General features: G+C 29.8%; 1 protein-coding gene across 1 annotated transcript in view; it reads left to right on the top strand.

Annotated features, from left to right (window-relative positions):
• Window positions 1-17,183, top strand: part of LOC126745643 (division abnormally delayed protein) — a 415,201-nt gene extending 398,018 nt beyond the window's left edge. The window contains exons 4-7 of the mRNA XM_050453578.1: window positions 4,100-4,362; window positions 8,011-8,143; window positions 15,803-15,953; window positions 16,015-17,183. Coding sequence (XP_050309535.1) covers window positions 4,100-4,362; window positions 8,011-8,143; window positions 15,803-15,953; window positions 16,015-16,169 — 702 coding nt within the window. The 3' untranslated portion in view covers window positions 16,170-17,183. The remainder of the gene's footprint in view (window positions 1-4,099; window positions 4,363-8,010; window positions 8,144-15,802; window positions 15,954-16,014) is intronic.
• Window positions 17,184-19,177: the final 1,994 nt, after the last annotated feature.

Below are 19,177 nucleotides of genomic sequence, written 5' to 3'. Positions count from 1 at the left end.
TCATCTTATGGTTTTAAAGATAATTTGACAGGCTAATCTATCATTATATACTCTATTTAAGAGTTTATATGATTTTCTTAAGGACAATAAACAATGATGACAATGACAATAATGATTTTCTTGAGGACAATTATTTATTAACGAATTTCCTTTAATATTTAAATTATGGTTTTTAAAAGGACCGATTTTAAACCCAAACATATTTAGGTTTCGGTAAGGTATTTAATGCCTCGATAGGTGTTTAAATTGCTTTCCATCACAAACTACTGTGTAGATAAAACTACTGTTTCGATTTCAGCACGAATTCTTTTTTTTATATCTCATGTCTAGTTGTGGGTGGAGTTTAGTACACAATATCTCTTAAACGACCTCATAAGTAAAAATCAAGGCATGTTAAATCGGGTGACCTGGATGGCCAACGAAATAGAAATAGGCCTGTTCCTATCCAGAACCCTTGAAAATAATTATTAGTATAATTTCGCACGAAACGGGAAAAAATGTGCTGGACACCTGTCCAATTGAAAATACATGACACATACATACATCAGTCTCACTTCCAATGTAAAATGTTAGACGTTGTTAGATGTTCTACATTAAAATAGGCAAAACATTTATTAACAAATTCAAAAAAAGCATTACCGATTAATGTGCCATCAAAAAAATAACCAATGATTTTTATGCCACACCATAGGTTTACAGTCCAGTAGCCTTGGTTCTGGACTTCTCGCATCCAAGAGGGATTTTCAGCTGACTAATATGGCATATTATGCTTGTTACCTATGACTCTACCATCGCTACTGAAAGTAGCTTCATCGGTCTACAGAATATGTAACAAAAAATCCCTTTCGCAAACCATTTCTAGCATTCATTGTCAAAAATCAATTCTGCGCTTAATATCATGTTCATTTAAGGCTTGGTGTAGGATTATATGGTAGGGATGTAGCCTTAAAATAAAAAGAAATGCAAAATATATTCGAGGAGAAAATTATATTAAAAAGGTGTATTAAAAATGATGTGCGCTAATGCAATTACTTACCTGTGGTCTTTTGGTATATTTCGAACATAAGTTCGAGCTATGCCCAAATCTAAATATAACGCCCGAGTTCCAATATGCCTATTATTAAATTCTGCGTAGGCATACATGTTTATTTAATAATGTTTTGTTTCGTCCTTCCAGTAAAGCGATGCCTTTCAGATCTGTGCTGACTAGAACTCCCAGTATCGCGTAGTCACTATACCAAGCATGGAAACATTCTTCTATCATAAGGACGATCTGAATATCGAACGGGATTCTATCTTTCAGCTATTGCTATAATTTAAAAGCACTCAAAGAAACCCGCAATCATATCAACAACTTCATTATTTGTAAAAAGCACTTTAGAAAAAATAACAGCAAAAGATATTCAGAAACCAAATTGGCAAGAATTAAACTGGGTCTAATAAATATTTGACGTTTCCATGCGATATTATTTAAAAGTTTTTGCAAATTTTATCTACTTTTCATGACACATGTTCATTTAAAATACTTATACACTGATTTTAATGATTACACTTTCCCCACTCCTACTATTTTTCGAAGGCCAATAAGCCTTGAACCAAAATGATAGAATTATATAGGCTTTCTAAAAGAAGTATCAAAATTATAGGTTAATATATAAGTCTTCGTCAAAAAAGACGTTTTTTCTTATTTAATTTTCAGTTAAGTCCTCTAGCGGTAAAATATAGACATTACACATAATTTTGAGAATTTTCTTAGCCACTTGAATAATAATAAAAAAAAATCCATTGTTTTCAGATGTACAGGTCCTGAGATACAACCGCTTACTTACCCACCCTATGCAACAGGCATTTTAAACAGAATGAATTTTACGTAACAGTGACAGCAACAATAAATACTCCATTCCTTAAAAAATTTAAATTCAGCACCAACTTGAACTTGAACACTTGAACTTGAACAATAAAATGATGCTGCTTATTCTTCGAAGCAATCAAAATTCCCAGAACAAAATTATTCTGCTAATTCTTTAAAGGAAAAAGTTGACATTCCTTATCAAGTATTAGCTGATATATAAACACACAAATTATTTGGCTTATGAAAAAAATACTTTACGTTAAAAATAATTTGTAGACTTAAATAAATAGTTTATTAAAACTAGGAATAAAATCATCTGTTGCCAAATATCGCAATGGTAATTGCAATTTTAATGCCAATAATTTTTCTTCGGGAATTGCTTTTTGCGTAAGAGTATCCTGTTTTTGAATCTTAGGACCAATTTTTAATCATATATATTGAAACTCTTTTAGGCATTCTTAAATAATTTTTATATGCTTTTATACCCTCCAAAGCAAGTTGGTATTCAGAACCATCATTTTTATGTTTGATCGTTCTCAATTAAAAACTCTATTTTCGTTTCTTATATTAGTTGAAACTGATATTCAAATTATATTTTACCTTTTTTTAGTATTCAAGAGACCTGATCAATAGCTGAAAAGTAGTTTTTCAGTACTAAAATTAGACTACAGTAACTAATTTACTTTTGCCAAACAAGTATAATCCTAAAACGAAAAGGTTTAATTTTCTTTAAACCCCGAAAATCAAAGGAAAATTTATATAAATTGCCGTAAATTTGATTTTGAAATTCCAAAAAAGCCATCAAATTACCGGTTTACACTTGTATTAATGAGCAAACTCAATTTGAGAGCAACACTTTCTTTAATTTCTTGGGTCCTAACAGTAACACTGACATTTGATTCAATCTGACTTATTAACACACATTTATTTGTTTATTTATTCATACCCTATAACACTACAGTCCGATGGTTCTTCTCTCACTCGCTCCCAGTACTCAGTAGAAATCTGCTAATCTCATATTGTTCAATTTTATTATAATTTTAACTATTCACTAGATGTCGTGCAATGTACTATTCAAGTATTGTTTGTTATTGTTTAGAATTTGTGTATGTGTTAAGTATGTATTTTACAATTTCATAATTGTATCTATATTTTTTATGTCACCTGTCAAGGAAAAACATTTTCGTATATGTTTTTGACTGTTTGAAACATATTTTAGAGTCTGATGATGGTAAGAACACTTGCCAAAATGCATCACTCCTGAAATTAGAGGATTAGCATTTTATTGGTGGAGAAAAGACTTCCCCTGCTAACTTTTCAATAAGATATATTTATGCTTTAATTTATTTTTGATGACTGTTAATCACTATAATAATTTGAATAATTTTTTATCTGAAAAATAAGTATTTTTTGGCAAATAAAACTATATTTAAAATAGCAATTGTGTGCGGTGCCTTTGGCGTATGCCCTGATGCGCCTAGGGTCTCCTCATTAGGGCATAAACCAAATTAGAAAGGGTAATAAATACTGTGAAGTGTGTGGATGGCTTCTAAAGGCCTGATGATGCTCTAACTAGAGCGAAACACGTGTAGCCCGTTTAATCACATGTTGTGAGACCGTGACTTTGTGTTTTTCTTTGTTTTTCGTCAATTATGAAAAATTATCTAAAAGAAGTTTTAAATCTTTAAAGAGCTGAAAAGTTTTGTATGCATGTGGCTTCAGGTATGTGCACTAAAATTTTCTCTTCAACAAACTGGACAAATGAAGATGAGGAAATTAGTTCAGGTGGATGGCTGATTATCTAGGCATAACAGATTGAAAACAAATACTGACTGTGAATATGGACTTGAGAAAGCCTATTATTTTCTAGGAAAAATAGATTTTTGACTTTCTATAATACATATTTTAATTTAGCTTACATATGAGATTTTTAACCTATTTTCTGTGCCTGCAAGCAGTAAATAAATAAAAACAAAAATCGTACAGTCAGCAGCTTAGTGTTTTTCCGCAAAGTTTTATGTGTCAAGCTGCAGTTAAAATATCTAAAGTTGGAAAATCGCAGATAAAAGTTTTACTGCCGAAACATATACCCGTAATTTTAGAAAGCGATTCTCTACAGCATAAAGTCACATTTCGGTCGCTTGAAAACAATAAATTTACTTTTACTAGATGTTCCTTATAGAGCAGAATCGCTTATAATAAATATATTTTTATGTGCAGTTTGTTTCATAGTATTCATTTTTTTAGGTTAAAATAACTTGCAAAATTCCGGAGTTCTTACCAAAAGTGGAAGCCTTAACTGTCGAGACCGCCACTGCAGCTATGGCCAAGGCAAGACAACCTGCATCTAGATCCTTCCCTCATTTTCCAGATGCATACATGACTTCATTTCTATCAACAATGTCAAAAACAAAAGGATTTTATGCAGATTTGGCCGATAATCTATGTGGAGATGAATCGTTTGCAGAGCAGAGAGACAAGAGATGTTGGAACGGTGAAAGAATTGCCGAGTAAGTTAAGAAAATATATTAAATTTTTTTTTCTTTTAATTGGAAAATTATTTTATTATCTTTACAGGTTACAGGTGTTACAAAATACGGTGCAATTATTTAAGAGCGTATGATTAAAAGCCTTGTTTTCTTATAAATATGTGTCCTAAAATGGTCCTTTCAGACCTACAGTCCACGTAAATTGCTTAAAAAAAATTGGTGATGGGACACTGACTATAGTTATACGTAAAATCTTTTGAAAATTTGCAAGTAGGTTTTTTTTTTTGAGTTCCTTTGACATTCTTCGTCTCAAAAATGGTGTAAACCTAGATTCAGGGAGACTTACCCCTATATTGACCCATACCTTAGGTTTCCGATAATAACCTCGAGGTAGGAATGTAAATGGTTTTAAAGCAGCTTGCGATAATGTATTTTCCTACATTTGTTCATGTTTTGGTGAGGTCATATTTCTAGGTGATTTTAATTCAGAAATCTCAGAAACCCCATTACTTGTCTTGAATCATATAACCTAGGTTAACAAATTTTAACTGAGTCAACTAGAATAACACAAAATACTAGCAAACTTTAGTATTTTACCTAATAATCAGATTTTCGATCTTCTTTTAACGGTGTTTTAAACATCGTTAAACCGAAAGTGAAACTCAAGATAATAAAAATTAGAGATTTTAGATATTTTAAAATAATAAAATTAAAAAAATACTTGGAAAAAAATGATTGGCATAAGTTTTTAAGAGAATATGATATTGATAGGAAAGTAGCTGTGTTCAAATCAATATATTCTTAGCACTTTTGATCAGCATGCCCCCATTAAAATTAGAAAAGTATCTAAGAAGTAAGACCCCATGACTCACCGAAAATTTAAAACTGATTATGAAGTAGAGGGATATTGCAATATAAAAATTCAAACAAAGTCAATTACAGACTGACATGAATGAGTACAAATAGCGTCCCAAGTTTGCGTTAACGTGTGTTCAGAGAGAAAAAAAAGTCTGTCACCGCTCACTAAACTTAAATGTTAAAGCCCAAAAATCTTACGACTTACCTGTAAAACTTTCTGATTGTCAAAAAAATAACGACTGCTTTGGAAAATTTTTGCAAACTGTATCCCTTGAATGCCAGGATTAAATATTTTTTTTAATAATAATATTTAAAATGGTAATAATTCTCTAAAATTAGAAATTGCAACGATAGATCAAATAATAAGTATAAAAAATTACAGTCAAATGCATTTAAGGTGGATTTTATTTCTGCAAAAATGATCAAACATTGTAGTCTGTTTATTGATAAGTATGTTACTCACCTTAGAAATATTTGTATTGAAAAACAATATATTCCGAGTCTTTGGCGAATTGCAATTGGTAAGCCTCTCTCAAAAGTATCTAATCCTAAAGATTTGTCTGATCTGAGAATAGAAAGTATCCTATAAATGCTTTCAAAATTTGGGAAAAAAAATTCACATAAATATTCTACCCAATACGTAATGCCGATTTAGGAAAAGTTATTCAACAGCAACGAATTTGGCTACAGTTTTAATTGGCCATGCAATAGAAGCAAAAATCCAATATTAACTCTTCTAGATTTTTAAAATGCGTTGATTATTGATTATAGATTAATGATCTTTAAATTAAAATACTATAATTTTTATAATTTTCTAGTTAATTTATAAGATGCCTACTTAGAAGACAGATCGCAATGTATCTCGTGCAATCATGAAATGTCCAATTCAATTTTTATTTTATGTGGTGTTCCTCAGATTCAAGCGCACTGGAACTCTTTTATTGTTAATTTACACCTCAAGAATCTTTCACTCAGTTAAAAATTGTAAAATTCAGGTCTATGCAATGACGACTTAAAATATTTTAGATTCAGATTTAAAATACATATAATTAAAACTACTCAGAAAGCGTACGATTCATTAAAACTTTTATGCGTCAATAGACATATTTTGAGCAATCAACTTCAGAAAAATTTCTTATCTCATTTTAACTACTGTGCCTTTATATATGGACCTGTTTAAATATGGACACAAAGTATAAAATCCAGAAAGTTCAAAACTCATGCACAAGATTTATTTTTGACTTGATATGTATGATCATGCCAGTCGTAAAATTAAAGAATTGGGTTGGCTCAGCATAGAAGAGCGTAGAAAATGTCACATGGGTGATTTTCTTCATAAACTGCTTAATCTCCTGTGTTTTACAAAATAAATTTATCTTAAGAAGTATTGCACATACACGAAGTCTTCGTATCGTGAATTCGTTTACAATACCACGTAAACAATAGTTTTGTTTATAATGCCATTAAATTATACAACGCATTAGCTGAGTTTTAAATTTTTAGCCTTTACCCAATTTAGAAAAAAATGTAAGCGGTTTATTTTAAATTAATAATAATATTTGTAGTAAATACATACATATGTATGTCTATATGTATGATTTGAATTTTCTTGTTGGAAACATAAAACCAAAGCCATCAGAAGGATAAGCCATCTTGAATCCTCCGCTAAAATTGGATTTACAACATCTTTGGGACGGAAAAGAAAAAAAGGCACCCAAAAAATAAAGAGTTGCAAATTTTGAAAAGATTTGACGCATAACTGTAGTCACACTTCCAAATAATCGATTTTCATCAATAAATTTGCGCGGGCTATATCTCTAAGGGGAAGCATTTCTGGACATATATTTATAGGAAAGAAAATATTAGTTTGACTTTAATAATACGCTAAGTGTACTTTTATGATCTCATTCAGAATCAGTTTCATCTTCTCACTCCTTATTCCGTCTAAAATACTTAATGACAATATTGTATTATGGATCATAATATATAGTTTAGTATAGTTTTGAATTTTTTAGGTATTTTTATTTTTTTTTCTTTACTATAGCTCTACCTTTTCAAACTGAAAATAAATGTATTAAACTCTATATACGTTTAGATTCTTTGTTATGAGAATAGATTTCAGATTTATTAAATTCTTAACATCAAAGAGCATAGAAAGATTATTTTTAAAATTTGTACAATTTAATATTCAATGTTCTAGGTCGCTAATTTCTCCACAGATACAATTTTCTGCCAAGGAAAGGCCTATTCTATGTTTGTGTTTGAGATATAACGCGTGAGAAGTTCTTAAACGCGACATTATTCTAATTAGATTTCTATTAGAGCAGTTGACATACCAGCTAGATGTTCTAATTGAAGGAAAAATCTATTTATAGGTGAAATCTTTAGTGGTCTCTGAAAAAAGTGAATGCCACTTTTTTAATAAATTCTTTTATGTTATTGTATGAATATCAAAGAAATTTGATGGTCACTAATATTAACTAAATTAGTCGCATCTTTAGCTAGTTCGTCAACCATTTCATTACGTCTTAATCCAAAGTGAGCTTTTACTCACACTTAAGACAAAGAAATGTTGTTGATAAGAAATATGTGATACATGTTAACAAATCTATAATAAAATAATTCAATGCTGAAGTTTTATAATAATTATTAATTGACTTCGAAGCGCTCTTACTATTTAAAAAAATTACAAGACTATCTTAAATAATACAATTTTATCAATTTCCACTCATTTAGCTGTTACGACTAATATGGTAACAACAAACAAAAACTAATATCAACAATTTTCACAAGTATGTCTTGTTTTTGTAGGTACAGCAAAACTGTTGTTGGTGTGGGAATGAACGTGCAAAAATACAACCCGGAAGTAAAGGCAGCTTCCAACTTGCAACAGGTCGACCCAAAAATTTCTAGTTTGGTAGATAAGTTGCGACATGTCCATCATGTAAGTAATTTTAAAAAAATATAAAAATACCTAATAACTATGAAAATTATTATTTTATAATTTTATATATTTTTTTTAATTATAAGTTTTGAACTCAGAAAAAAGTTAACCAAACCCAAATGAATAGTATCGACATAATGTTTATTTGAGAGAATAAATGATATTAGTTATTGTTTTAAAGGCAACTGGGTTTGACCATACTCCTAATATATTATCCGAATTTCCAAATTTTTCCCAGAATTCAGTTTTTCATATATAAGCTCGTTTTTTATTTTAGTAATTATTTTATTTTTAGAAGTCATCTGTCAGAATCTCTATGTTCAATCTACATTTAGGCAAACTATATTCGAAACTTAGAAATAAATTCCAAATAATAAAAAGAAAAATCCAAATAAACTAGATACCGTGAAAGTGAAAACTATTATCTATATCTTCAGTTTATTTATTTTGTTTAATTTTATTTTCTTTTGGTGGTTTCTATTTGGTTATCTTTGATATATTATTTCTGTAAAACAAGTTTTCTTTTCATATGAGTATTTCTGATAGAAAGAAACAAACTTGTCTCATTAGTTCTATATGATAAAATAAAAACGTTTCTCTTAGAATTTTTAAATTGAAGTATGGCAAAATACGACCATTTTGAAAATCAGGTTATAATCTAGTATTTGACAGAGACATACGCAATAAAAAGTTATAGAAAACTCTTTTAGATACAACGAATTTTAGTATTTAAAATAGATAAACCGAAACTATTTGGTAAATACAGCTCATTTTATTCATTTATTTTGAAAAAGAAATAAATATTATAGAAAAAATCATATACACACTTTAAAATGATCGAGAGGACAAGAAAAAAAAGTTCTTTTATTTTTAAACCAAAAGTGTTTTTCAAAGATAAATTGTGTTTATTAATTGTTGGACATTCTTTTGAACATATCTCGATGATATTAGATAAATCGCTTAAATTATTAAAGGCATATGCGTTAAACTGAAAAATGTATTCAGTATAATTTTTGCGTCCAGTGTAGTGAGAACTTGCTTCATGAACATCCTGATAGTAGAACTATCAGGATGATATCAGATCAGAAGATAGTAAGAATTTCAAGCTTTTGGTACGAACATCTATGACGTCGCAAAAACTGTAAATTGTACCAAGAGCTCTATGGGAAGGTTATGGCAGAGATTTGTTTGACTTGTGATGTCAGAAAGTACGTGATAGGTTTGTTCGCATTTAGGCATTACGAAACCCCAATGTTTCTACCAACCAGCTAACAAGTGAGTTTCAAAATGTTTAAATGTTGCATTGAACATTTGAAGAAGTGTCACTGCTCACACAATAAAGAACAGATGTAACCTGTTAAGAAAACTTGATTTATGCATCCGAGGCATAAATAATGCACCGATTAGGCATCCAATTACCTTTTTTATTATCAGGTTTTGGTTTACGTCCTGATTCAAGAAGGCTGTGGCCGAACTTGTTGGTTTAGCCTAAAGTTTCGATAGATCTTCAGACTAATCTGGTTTCCAATAAAGGGTTTATAACAGCAAACGAATATCGGGATCAGGTTCTGGAACCCATTATTCATCCACGCCTTACAAAACCCAGTGAACATTTTGTATTTATGCATGACAATGCACATTTCCAGACAAAAAGAGAGTTGCTGAACTGATTGGAAGAGCAATGGCTACAAACAAAGCAAAACAACATTGACAATTTAATTAGGAGCATGCATGTCGAGCTGCTGTTGACAACATGGGGTAGTCACACTCTATAAGGTCTGGCTATTAAATAATGAGACTGCACCCCAGAGGGCACCATAGGAAAAGGGTTAAAAAACGAGTAATGCGTTAGATAGCTCGAAATCTTTTCTATTCATGTACCAAAACACGTTTTCGGCTTTAGCTTTCAGCTTTTTAACTTTTTAGCGTGTTTTTTCTCGTGCCGAAAACCATGTGTGGCGAAAATTATAAGCAACATATCAATTTCAAATTTCTCGTTAAATTATAAGAAAAGTCCGACCAATTGCTATAAATTGTTGCAAAAGGGCTATGATTTTGAGTGATGTAAGCGCTTCAATGATATCTGAGAGAGCACTGAAGATGACCAGCGCCCCAATCGCCCTATCACAGTTTCAACTCCGGAAACTCTGGCTAGAATAATTTTGTACTAGGAATTACACATGACAAAAGTCTATGCGAAGTTGGTGCCAAAAAAAACTCCTGACCAAAATGTCTTGCAACAATAGATTTCTTTGAAAGGTTCGAAGAAGATCCGTGAATTTTTCAATATGATGTTGAAACAAAGCGGCATGGGTTCCAGAGGATCAGATGGTCAACCAAACTTACTATTTATCAGTTTTAATTAATAACACTGCAAGAACGAGTTCCTAAGAAATGGCCCGAGTTGTGGAAGAATAACTCGTGGATTTTGCATCAGGACAACGCTCCTGTTCATAGCTCACTATTTGTGAAGCGGTATTTGGCCGATAAAAGCACCCCAGTGCTCGAACACGCACTGTACTCACCAAATTTGGCACCGTGCGACTTTTAATCTCGATCTTGTAACCACTTTTTATTAACTTTTTGCTTTTTAATAAAATAGTTTGATGTTGAAATAAAGACTGATGTTGAAAGACATTATTAGAGTAGCGCATATGCTGACGGCAGGTTATCAGTCTGAAGAGCACTAATTGGTGGTGGAATGTCATGAATTATTCTAGAATTCTTACCTTTTAAATTGTGGGCGCCATCCAGTTTGATGTGTTTGTTTAAAGTGTAGTTGTAAGAACATTCAACTGAAAAATTGGTTCTCACATAAAAAAAAATCTCATATGCTGAAAATAGACTTATTTACGTATTTAAAAGAAATATGAACTTAAATCTTTAACGATACCTTTCGTTATATTTAATTTAATTTAAGTTTAATAAGTTTTCGTCACAATAATACAGATTTTACTTACATATAATATGTATGAAATTCAAGATAGAGAAATTAAAAGGTATTAAATAATTTATTATTTAGGTGGATATGCAAATTACATTACATTGTAAATTGCCGAGAAAGAACTTTAGACGCTAGACAATAATTAATAAATTAAGGAGCCATCATATAATATAAATTAGCCAATATGACTAGTCCTAAATTCGAAATAACAGTAACAAATCAGAAATCGTAACATTGCTTACAGATTCCTTTTATCCGGTTTGACCTGGTAGGTATATGACCAGATAGAAAGGAAAGAATTTATCTTAGAAAAGGAAGTCCATCATTGAATCAGTCCCATAGGACCAATATCAATCATAGGACGTCATGATGAAGAAGCAAGAAATCCTGATAAGCTCTAAATTATTATGGAAAACGAAAACAGCACCTGAGATGTCTAAGGATAGTCTTGAGGGCCATCTCAAGACTATCCCCTGGCTTAGGACCCTTAAGATGTTGGAGGATCTTTTATAAAGTGAATTAAAATAATTTTTCACATTACATATGTAGCTAATGTTGCCGTAAGGTAACCATGAGGTCGCTAAAATTCATGTTGAATTTTAACCTCAAGAAAAAAACCATTAGGAATACAACGTTGCCCCACTTAGATTTAATTTACAGCGAGTACGAAAATCAATGGATAATTCCAAAGGGCAAAGCATATAAATTACAGAAAAATAATGGCAACAACATCCCGATATTGAAAATGCCAATACCTACAACATTGATCCTTAAGCACCTATAAAATTGATGCGTGACCAATGACAAAGGACAGACAGATAGAAAAATCACTTTAGCTAGGGAGAGAGAAAAATCAAACTGATTTCAATAAATTGCTTAAAATTTTAAAACAAAGAACAGCTAACGCTGTCTAGATATGTTTTTTATAAGTAGGCCGAACTTAGGCTGAACCTTTTCCTAAACCTATTCGTAAATACCTTAAAGAAGCCCGCCAAAAAAAACAAGAAGCACAAATAAAAAATAAAAATCTAATTGTGGAAGGGAAATAACATTCTGCAAAAGTATAGACTCCGAGAAACTATTGCTAGTCAACCCCTAATAGTTAGTGGAAAACCTTACGATTGTAGTTCAAACCAGAAACGAAAACCAACACACTCTGAAATTCAAGAAGGAAACCCTAAGAAAAAAGTATTTCGCTACCAATTAAGAGAACAAAAACTATCTGTATATTATACCCTATGTGTCATAGCTTTTAGGTCTTTAACAAACTTTAACAATCTGGTAATAATTTATTTTATTTTATTATATTTTTACATGTACTTGTCTATATTTTTAAATTTTAAATATTAAGTTTAATATTAGGATTCCAAAATGACGCATATATTCGAGATTATTAAAGTGACTCAATTGTGGCACCCAATTATGATCAAAAAAATATTGCCTTATTTCAAAAAGTTTTATTCTTTATTTTATTTCTCAAAACTCCCTTAAATTAATTCATTTAAATATACGTAGTATTCACCAGAATTTTGAATATTTTAACTGAAACAACACACTATATTGAAAATGTCAACTTTCTTCAAATTGACCATTACAATAAAATAAGGGCTAAGTTAATAAATGTGTAGTATTTATTAATCATAAGTTAGTGCAAGTCGGGCTTATAAAAATAATTGAAATTAAATTGGAGCGTTATGACAATGAAAAAATTAATAAGCTGTATGTACCGACTACCAAGCATAGATTTAGAAATACTACAAATCACACAGTTAGAAATACTACGAAATACACGTTTTAACAGGGGATTTGAATATAAACTTTTTTTCCAATGAATATCTAAATAAAGAATACAAGAACATTTTCTCTTTTTTTGGATTCCCATCTTACATTAATGAAATTACAAGACCTATATCAGGAACATGTATTGACCATTATTTTGTTAAATTGCGCAAAAATCTTTTTTTTAGAAATGTCAAATCTTATATATTTAATTATGATATAACTGATCACTACCCAATAGTATTGATATTGGAGTAGAAATCAGTAAAAACTCAAATACCAGATAATAGAATTTAAAAAATTTATAAATTATGACCAGTTGAAAATGGACTTAGAGTAAGAAATATGGTCTTTTTCCCCTTGTAATAACGATATTAATATTTACACAGACCATTTTATTAATAAATTAAAATTTTACATAAAAAAAAATACGCCTACAATAAAACGAACATGAAAAAATTGTGGTAAGCAAATTTTGGTTGATAAGAAGTTACTTAAGGCGATAATGAGCAGCTAAAAGCAGAATACAAAAGGTGCAATAATGTGGTTAATCGCGACAAAAAAAAGCCAAAAAAGAATATATATCTTCACGAATAAATAAAAGTAAAAATAATAGTAAGATCTTTTGAAAAAATGTTGATCGTTCGTGTCGCAGAAAGAACACCAGGCAAAGGCAGATAACAAATTTAAAAAGAGAGGTTAATGGCGATATTATTTCTGAAAATAAGGCACTGTCAGAATAATGCCTTCTTTAGTAACATAGGACCAACATTAGCCTCAAAGTTTAATTGTCAAGAGAGTTTAGTTGAGGGTACATTTGTGGAAGAGTCTATCTTTCTGTATTTGACCGATCAGCAAGAACTTAAAAAAACTATACACCAATTAAAAAATATTAAAGCACCAGGGTATGACAATCTTTAATCAGAGACTTTCCAAAATTTCCAAATATATTTCACAGCCTATATGTCTAATAACAAATGTATGCTTTAGTACAAGTGTTTTTTCCGGATGTTCTAAAAATGGGAACTGTCATACCACTTCATAAATCGGGGTCTTTGAATGATGTAAATAATTTTAGACCAGTTTCCCTTATTTCTAATGTAGCCAAGATAATTGAAATGATTTTGAATCAAAGAGTAAATAACTTTTTAAAAAAATATAAGATCTTATCCCCACATTGTTTTTGGAGAAGACGTCAACCGAGGATGCCATTATTAAATTAGCGGCACAGCTATATGACGCATTGGATGCAAATAAACCAATCTTAGGTATATTTGTAGAACTAACAAAAGCATTTGACACGGTTAACCACTCAATACTTTTAAAAAAATTAAGAAGTTGCGTCATTCGAACCAATATCGAAAGTTATTTGACAGGTAGGAAACAAGTGGTAAAAGTTAACAACACCTATAGCGAAATAAGAGATATCAAATGTGGAGTACCCCAAGGCACTGTAATGGAATCACTTTTATTTATATATATATATAAATAGTCTGTTTTTTTCTAAGAACTATGGGAAGAATTATAATTTTCGCCGACGATACAGTTGTTGTCTACACAGGTGAGACCCGGCAAGCCCTAAAACAAATAGTCGAAAATGATTTTCAATTAATTGCAGATTGATTAAATGGGCAAAAAATAAAATATTTTTTAGTTTAGTTTTACTTCTTACACCAGAAATCTTCCCCAAATAGGTGCTTTACAAATTAGTCAATCGTTGTCAATTCCTGCATCACCATCCATAAAATATTTGGGTTTTATTGTAGACCAGCATCTTAAATGGGATTTACAAATAAAGCAGTTGACTAATAAAATTAGAGGTTTAGTTTCAACTTTTAAATATTTAAAACAATACCTAAGTATCAAGAACCTTACCATAATATACTATTTGTTGGTTCAATCTCATTTGACTTGTGGATTGATCGGGTGTGGTAGTGTCTGGGATTGCTACTTATAACAATTAACAATCATTCAAAAATGGATACTAAAAATTATATTTGAAAAAATTCGACCATTTCCAACCAATTTACTTTATAAGGAAATAAAATTAATGGACATGAGGAAACTTTACTGTTTCAATTTAAGTATGAATATATATAGGAAAAATTATTCTTGAAACTTTATCGCACACATACTCCACAAGAAATAGGCTTAATCAAAATCCGCGTGTTGATAGGAAGAAAAGAAGTATTGGTCAGCGTCATTTCAAATATTTAGCCCCGAAACTTTATAATATTATACCAAGACCAATACAGGAAAAAATGTCTACAGTAACGTTTAAAGTTTATGTAGGGAAATGGATTGAACAGATATATGCGGCCATATTTCATCGTTTGGTAAATAACTTGTAGCTTGTTCTTATTATTTTTGTAATAACACAGCGATAACTTTTATTAAACGAATTCCTATGTGCTACTCTGAGTATTTAAATTTAAATAATTTTGCCTTTTTTTATTGTATGTGTTGTGCAAGATGTGGTTGTCCTTAACGTTGTTTTAAAACCGGCAATAACAATAATTAAATATGGACATGGTGAAAAACCAATAATGTGATATTTTTTTTGTACTCGACAAGAATAACCCGATATTGACCTTTAAACCCAGATTTGAGCAGCTTTGGTACTAATCGTTTATTTGTTCCCTGTACTTGTACGCAAAGTAGAATAAGTATTTTATATTTAAATTTTGTAATTTTGGAAATAAACTTATTATTATTATTTATTAGTATTATTATTAACTTTCCTTTGAATTTTGTTATTTTTAATTATCGATATCTTACTTCTTTAAATTGTCATACATTATTCATTTTCTGGTATGCTGCGAAAAATTATTGAGTTTTTCATAAATTAATGCTCAGCAGTATTTCCAAAATGATGTTTAATATAATAATGTTTGTATAAACCATTTTTTTAACTTATTTTATCCCTGCTATTGTAGATGGCGTTGAGTTCACTTGGGCCAAACTATATCGAACCGGATTATATGATGCGGGACGGGTTTGATGGTTCTGGATCTGGAAACGATTCGGATGATGACGATGATGATCTGAGAGGATCTGGATCGGGCAATGGACCTATTGTTTCTGAAGGTAATTTAAATATATTTAAAAAAAGGGAATTTGCTTAATATCTTTTTTTTTTAATTTTTAGAAGAGAGAGCTATGCACCCAATTCAGAAAGTGGAAGATGGAGGTGCTGCAGAACATATCCCAACTGTTCATAAAGCATCTTCCAGCACGTCTCTATCACCAAGAATGGTGTTAACGTTACTTTCATTAATAGTAGCTATAAGGTTCTTAAAATAAGAAAAGTTACAATAGGTTGTTTAATCTTTTGTAATTGTCATTGACCCAGTTGAATGTGTGAGAAACCTCTTTGTTATCCATTATGGGAGATGTAAGATTGATAGCTTAAAAGCTTTTCTGTTTATTGTTTGTAAGTATTGTGGGTTAAAACGTAGATTTGAGTGATATTTTATGGAAAAAAGGCGGTATATACGTAACATTAAATAAAATGGCAGACTACAATTTATTTTTAGGGCAAGTAATTACATGAAAAATAAATAAAAATCAAACAGTCATATTAACGTGTATTAGAACCCAATTAAATGAAATTAAAAATTTATACAGTGACAAGTCATCGGTGCATCAACTTCTAAGAATTTTAAGGATTGGGCTTATATTTTTCATTCCTACTGAGCATTTCATTTATCGTTGATAAATATCTATGTGGCTCCTACCTTTCTAATATGACACATAAAATTCTGAAAGAAAAATTATTTAAGTGAAGTATATGGTGAAGTGAAGAATAGTTTCCGAAAAAGTCGAAGTGATACTGAACTTTGCCTAAGTTGTCATGAATAATATGAAATGCTTTATTGGCAAGTTACTTAAATTATGTGAACCTTTCACCAATGTGGTGTATCTATGATACAGGTCATTTTTAATAAATTCTTAAAGTTATTGTTATTAAATCGAAATATAAAAACCCTTTTTGAAAAAATAAAAAAGGTAAAAAAAATAAGCAAATAGGGCATAGGTCATTATAACATACCATCACCAAATATGAGTTAATCAAAAAATAATTAAGAAAGCCTTATGCGAATGGCTTTTATAGAATCAACCACTCGAATAAAAGTTATTTTCCTAAATTATTCTTTTTGTTTTATTTTTTTTATACTATAATTTTATCTAAATAGTCAAATTTTTATTTTTTCACTTTTCTTATATAATTAATATGGTGTTTTAATGACATTACATTAGTAATCCATAGCGGTAAAGATGCGGCTTTAAATAAGTTATTGAGTCATGTAAGTAAAGTCTAAGCAAAAAAAAGAAATACATTTCTAACACCTCAAATATTAGAGTACTAAAAGTTCATAAGATTTTATTAAAGATTTAAATTAATTTATTGTTAGTAGAATATACTTTTGTTCATTTGTCAGTTTATTAAGTTTTACCTATGAGTTTATTTTTAATGAAAATAAGTCAGACTATTTATATTGCAAGTCTAATCTTCAGAGTTTCTGGAAACCATAGGGTCAAAAATACTTTTTAATATCAAGCTTAGTTCTTTAGCTTTTTTCCTTGAAATTTCCGAAAAACTAGTTTTAAAAGTTATCTGAGGCAGCATATTTAAAAAAAATCTAATTACGTAGATTTATTGCATAGTATTTGACAGAATTATTTTTGTTTACATTGGAATGCTAGGCATATTTCCAGTAAGGTAAACAATAACTATTATTTGTATTTACCAATTAATAATATAGATAAATATCAGCCATAACATTTTTTACAACTATTTTTATTCAACTAAAGATTTTTCTTAAGTTGAACGTGATATTCTTTAACTTTATTGTGTAAAAGAATGTAAAGATATTAAAAAAATAAGTAAGTCTAATTAAGTGTAATTAAATACTTGCAAAAGCTTCCTTTATGGGGCTACATATTTAAATTTCAATTAGTTTGGTTCTAATACAACGTAACTACTATCTTGATTTTGGCGACTGTCGAATGAAATTATATTATGCAGGATCCAGCATATTTCTATACTGTGATTACTGTGAGATTGCTGAATATGACTATTATATAGAGACACTTTCTAAAAAGTTCTTCAATAAGTGAAGTTGTTTTTCTAAGATGAAACCATGAAAATTGTAAATAATATTTACTTGCCCACAATGCCATTTTTAGTAAGTATGATTATTTATTATGGGTAATAAATTGAATCTTTAAAAGTTGTTAAAAACGTTTTATGCCTATATTCTGTAAACTAAGACGCCTTATAATTAGTAAAAGCAAAAAAACCACACAATATTTATATGTATATTGAAATTGGGTAACATAGTGAGAAAACAATAATACGACGGAAGACAGAATATTTAAAAAGTTACTTTAAACATATTTTAAAAGCCAGTTAAGACTAACGTTATTTAATTTTGTAATGCATTATTATTATTATTAGCATTAAAACAATGATAAACATAAGGTATGCCATAAACAGAATGGTAGTTGTAGGTAAATTAACTAATAAAAAGCTTGAAAATGTAAATAAATTTTTAGTAAACTTTGTCTGACTAGATTAATGGTTTTTTAAAGCTTTTGTTCATATAATATTTTTTGCAAAAAATCATGTTTAGTATAATTAAGTTAATTTAGAAACTTAAGTTTACTTAAAGGCTTGACAGTATATTGATTTGACCGATTGAATAACTCTGAATTCAAAAGTCTTCAGGCCACATAAATGATATTTTTTTGTTCAAGGATCATACATTATGAATACCTTTAAAATATCAGATGCATTTCGTGTAATTCTAATCGTCAGGAAGAGTCTGAAAGGTTAATTATGAAATGCTTAAATAAATTATGCTAGCAATCTGATAAATGAAATCTAATATACTAATATATAGCGTGCTTACAACTCAAAGAAAATATTATTTGCAAAAATACAACAAATTAGTTTTTGTTTTCTTGACAGTCAAAGAAATTGTTCTTGCATACTGCAAGCAAATAGGTACTTTACAAACTGAGCAAAAGTAGCCTGTTTTTCTTTTTTCTCTCGATGGATACTTTGTTGTATTCGATCATCCCTGACTTTTACTTCTACTGCTCTTTAATCTAAAATATTCTGTATGTTACAAATAATTACACGTATTTTATACGCAATGTTGAGCGAAGCCAGTCTGTTTTGTATATATGGTTCAACCAGATTATATGCAACAAGTTTTAAAAAATCACGTGTTTCTATTTTTGGAGCATTTTTATATGATTGATGAATAATGTGTCAATTAGGTTCAGTTTTATCAAGTAAAACA

The sequence above is a fragment of the Anthonomus grandis genome, chromosome 16, assembly GCF_022605725.1.
Source record: "Anthonomus grandis grandis chromosome 16, icAntGran1.3, whole genome shotgun sequence".
Classification (NCBI taxonomy): Eukaryota; Metazoa; Arthropoda; class Insecta; order Coleoptera; family Curculionidae; genus Anthonomus; species Anthonomus grandis.
Note: the sequence above shows the minus strand (reverse complement) of the source record. Positions and strands in the feature narration are given on the sequence as shown.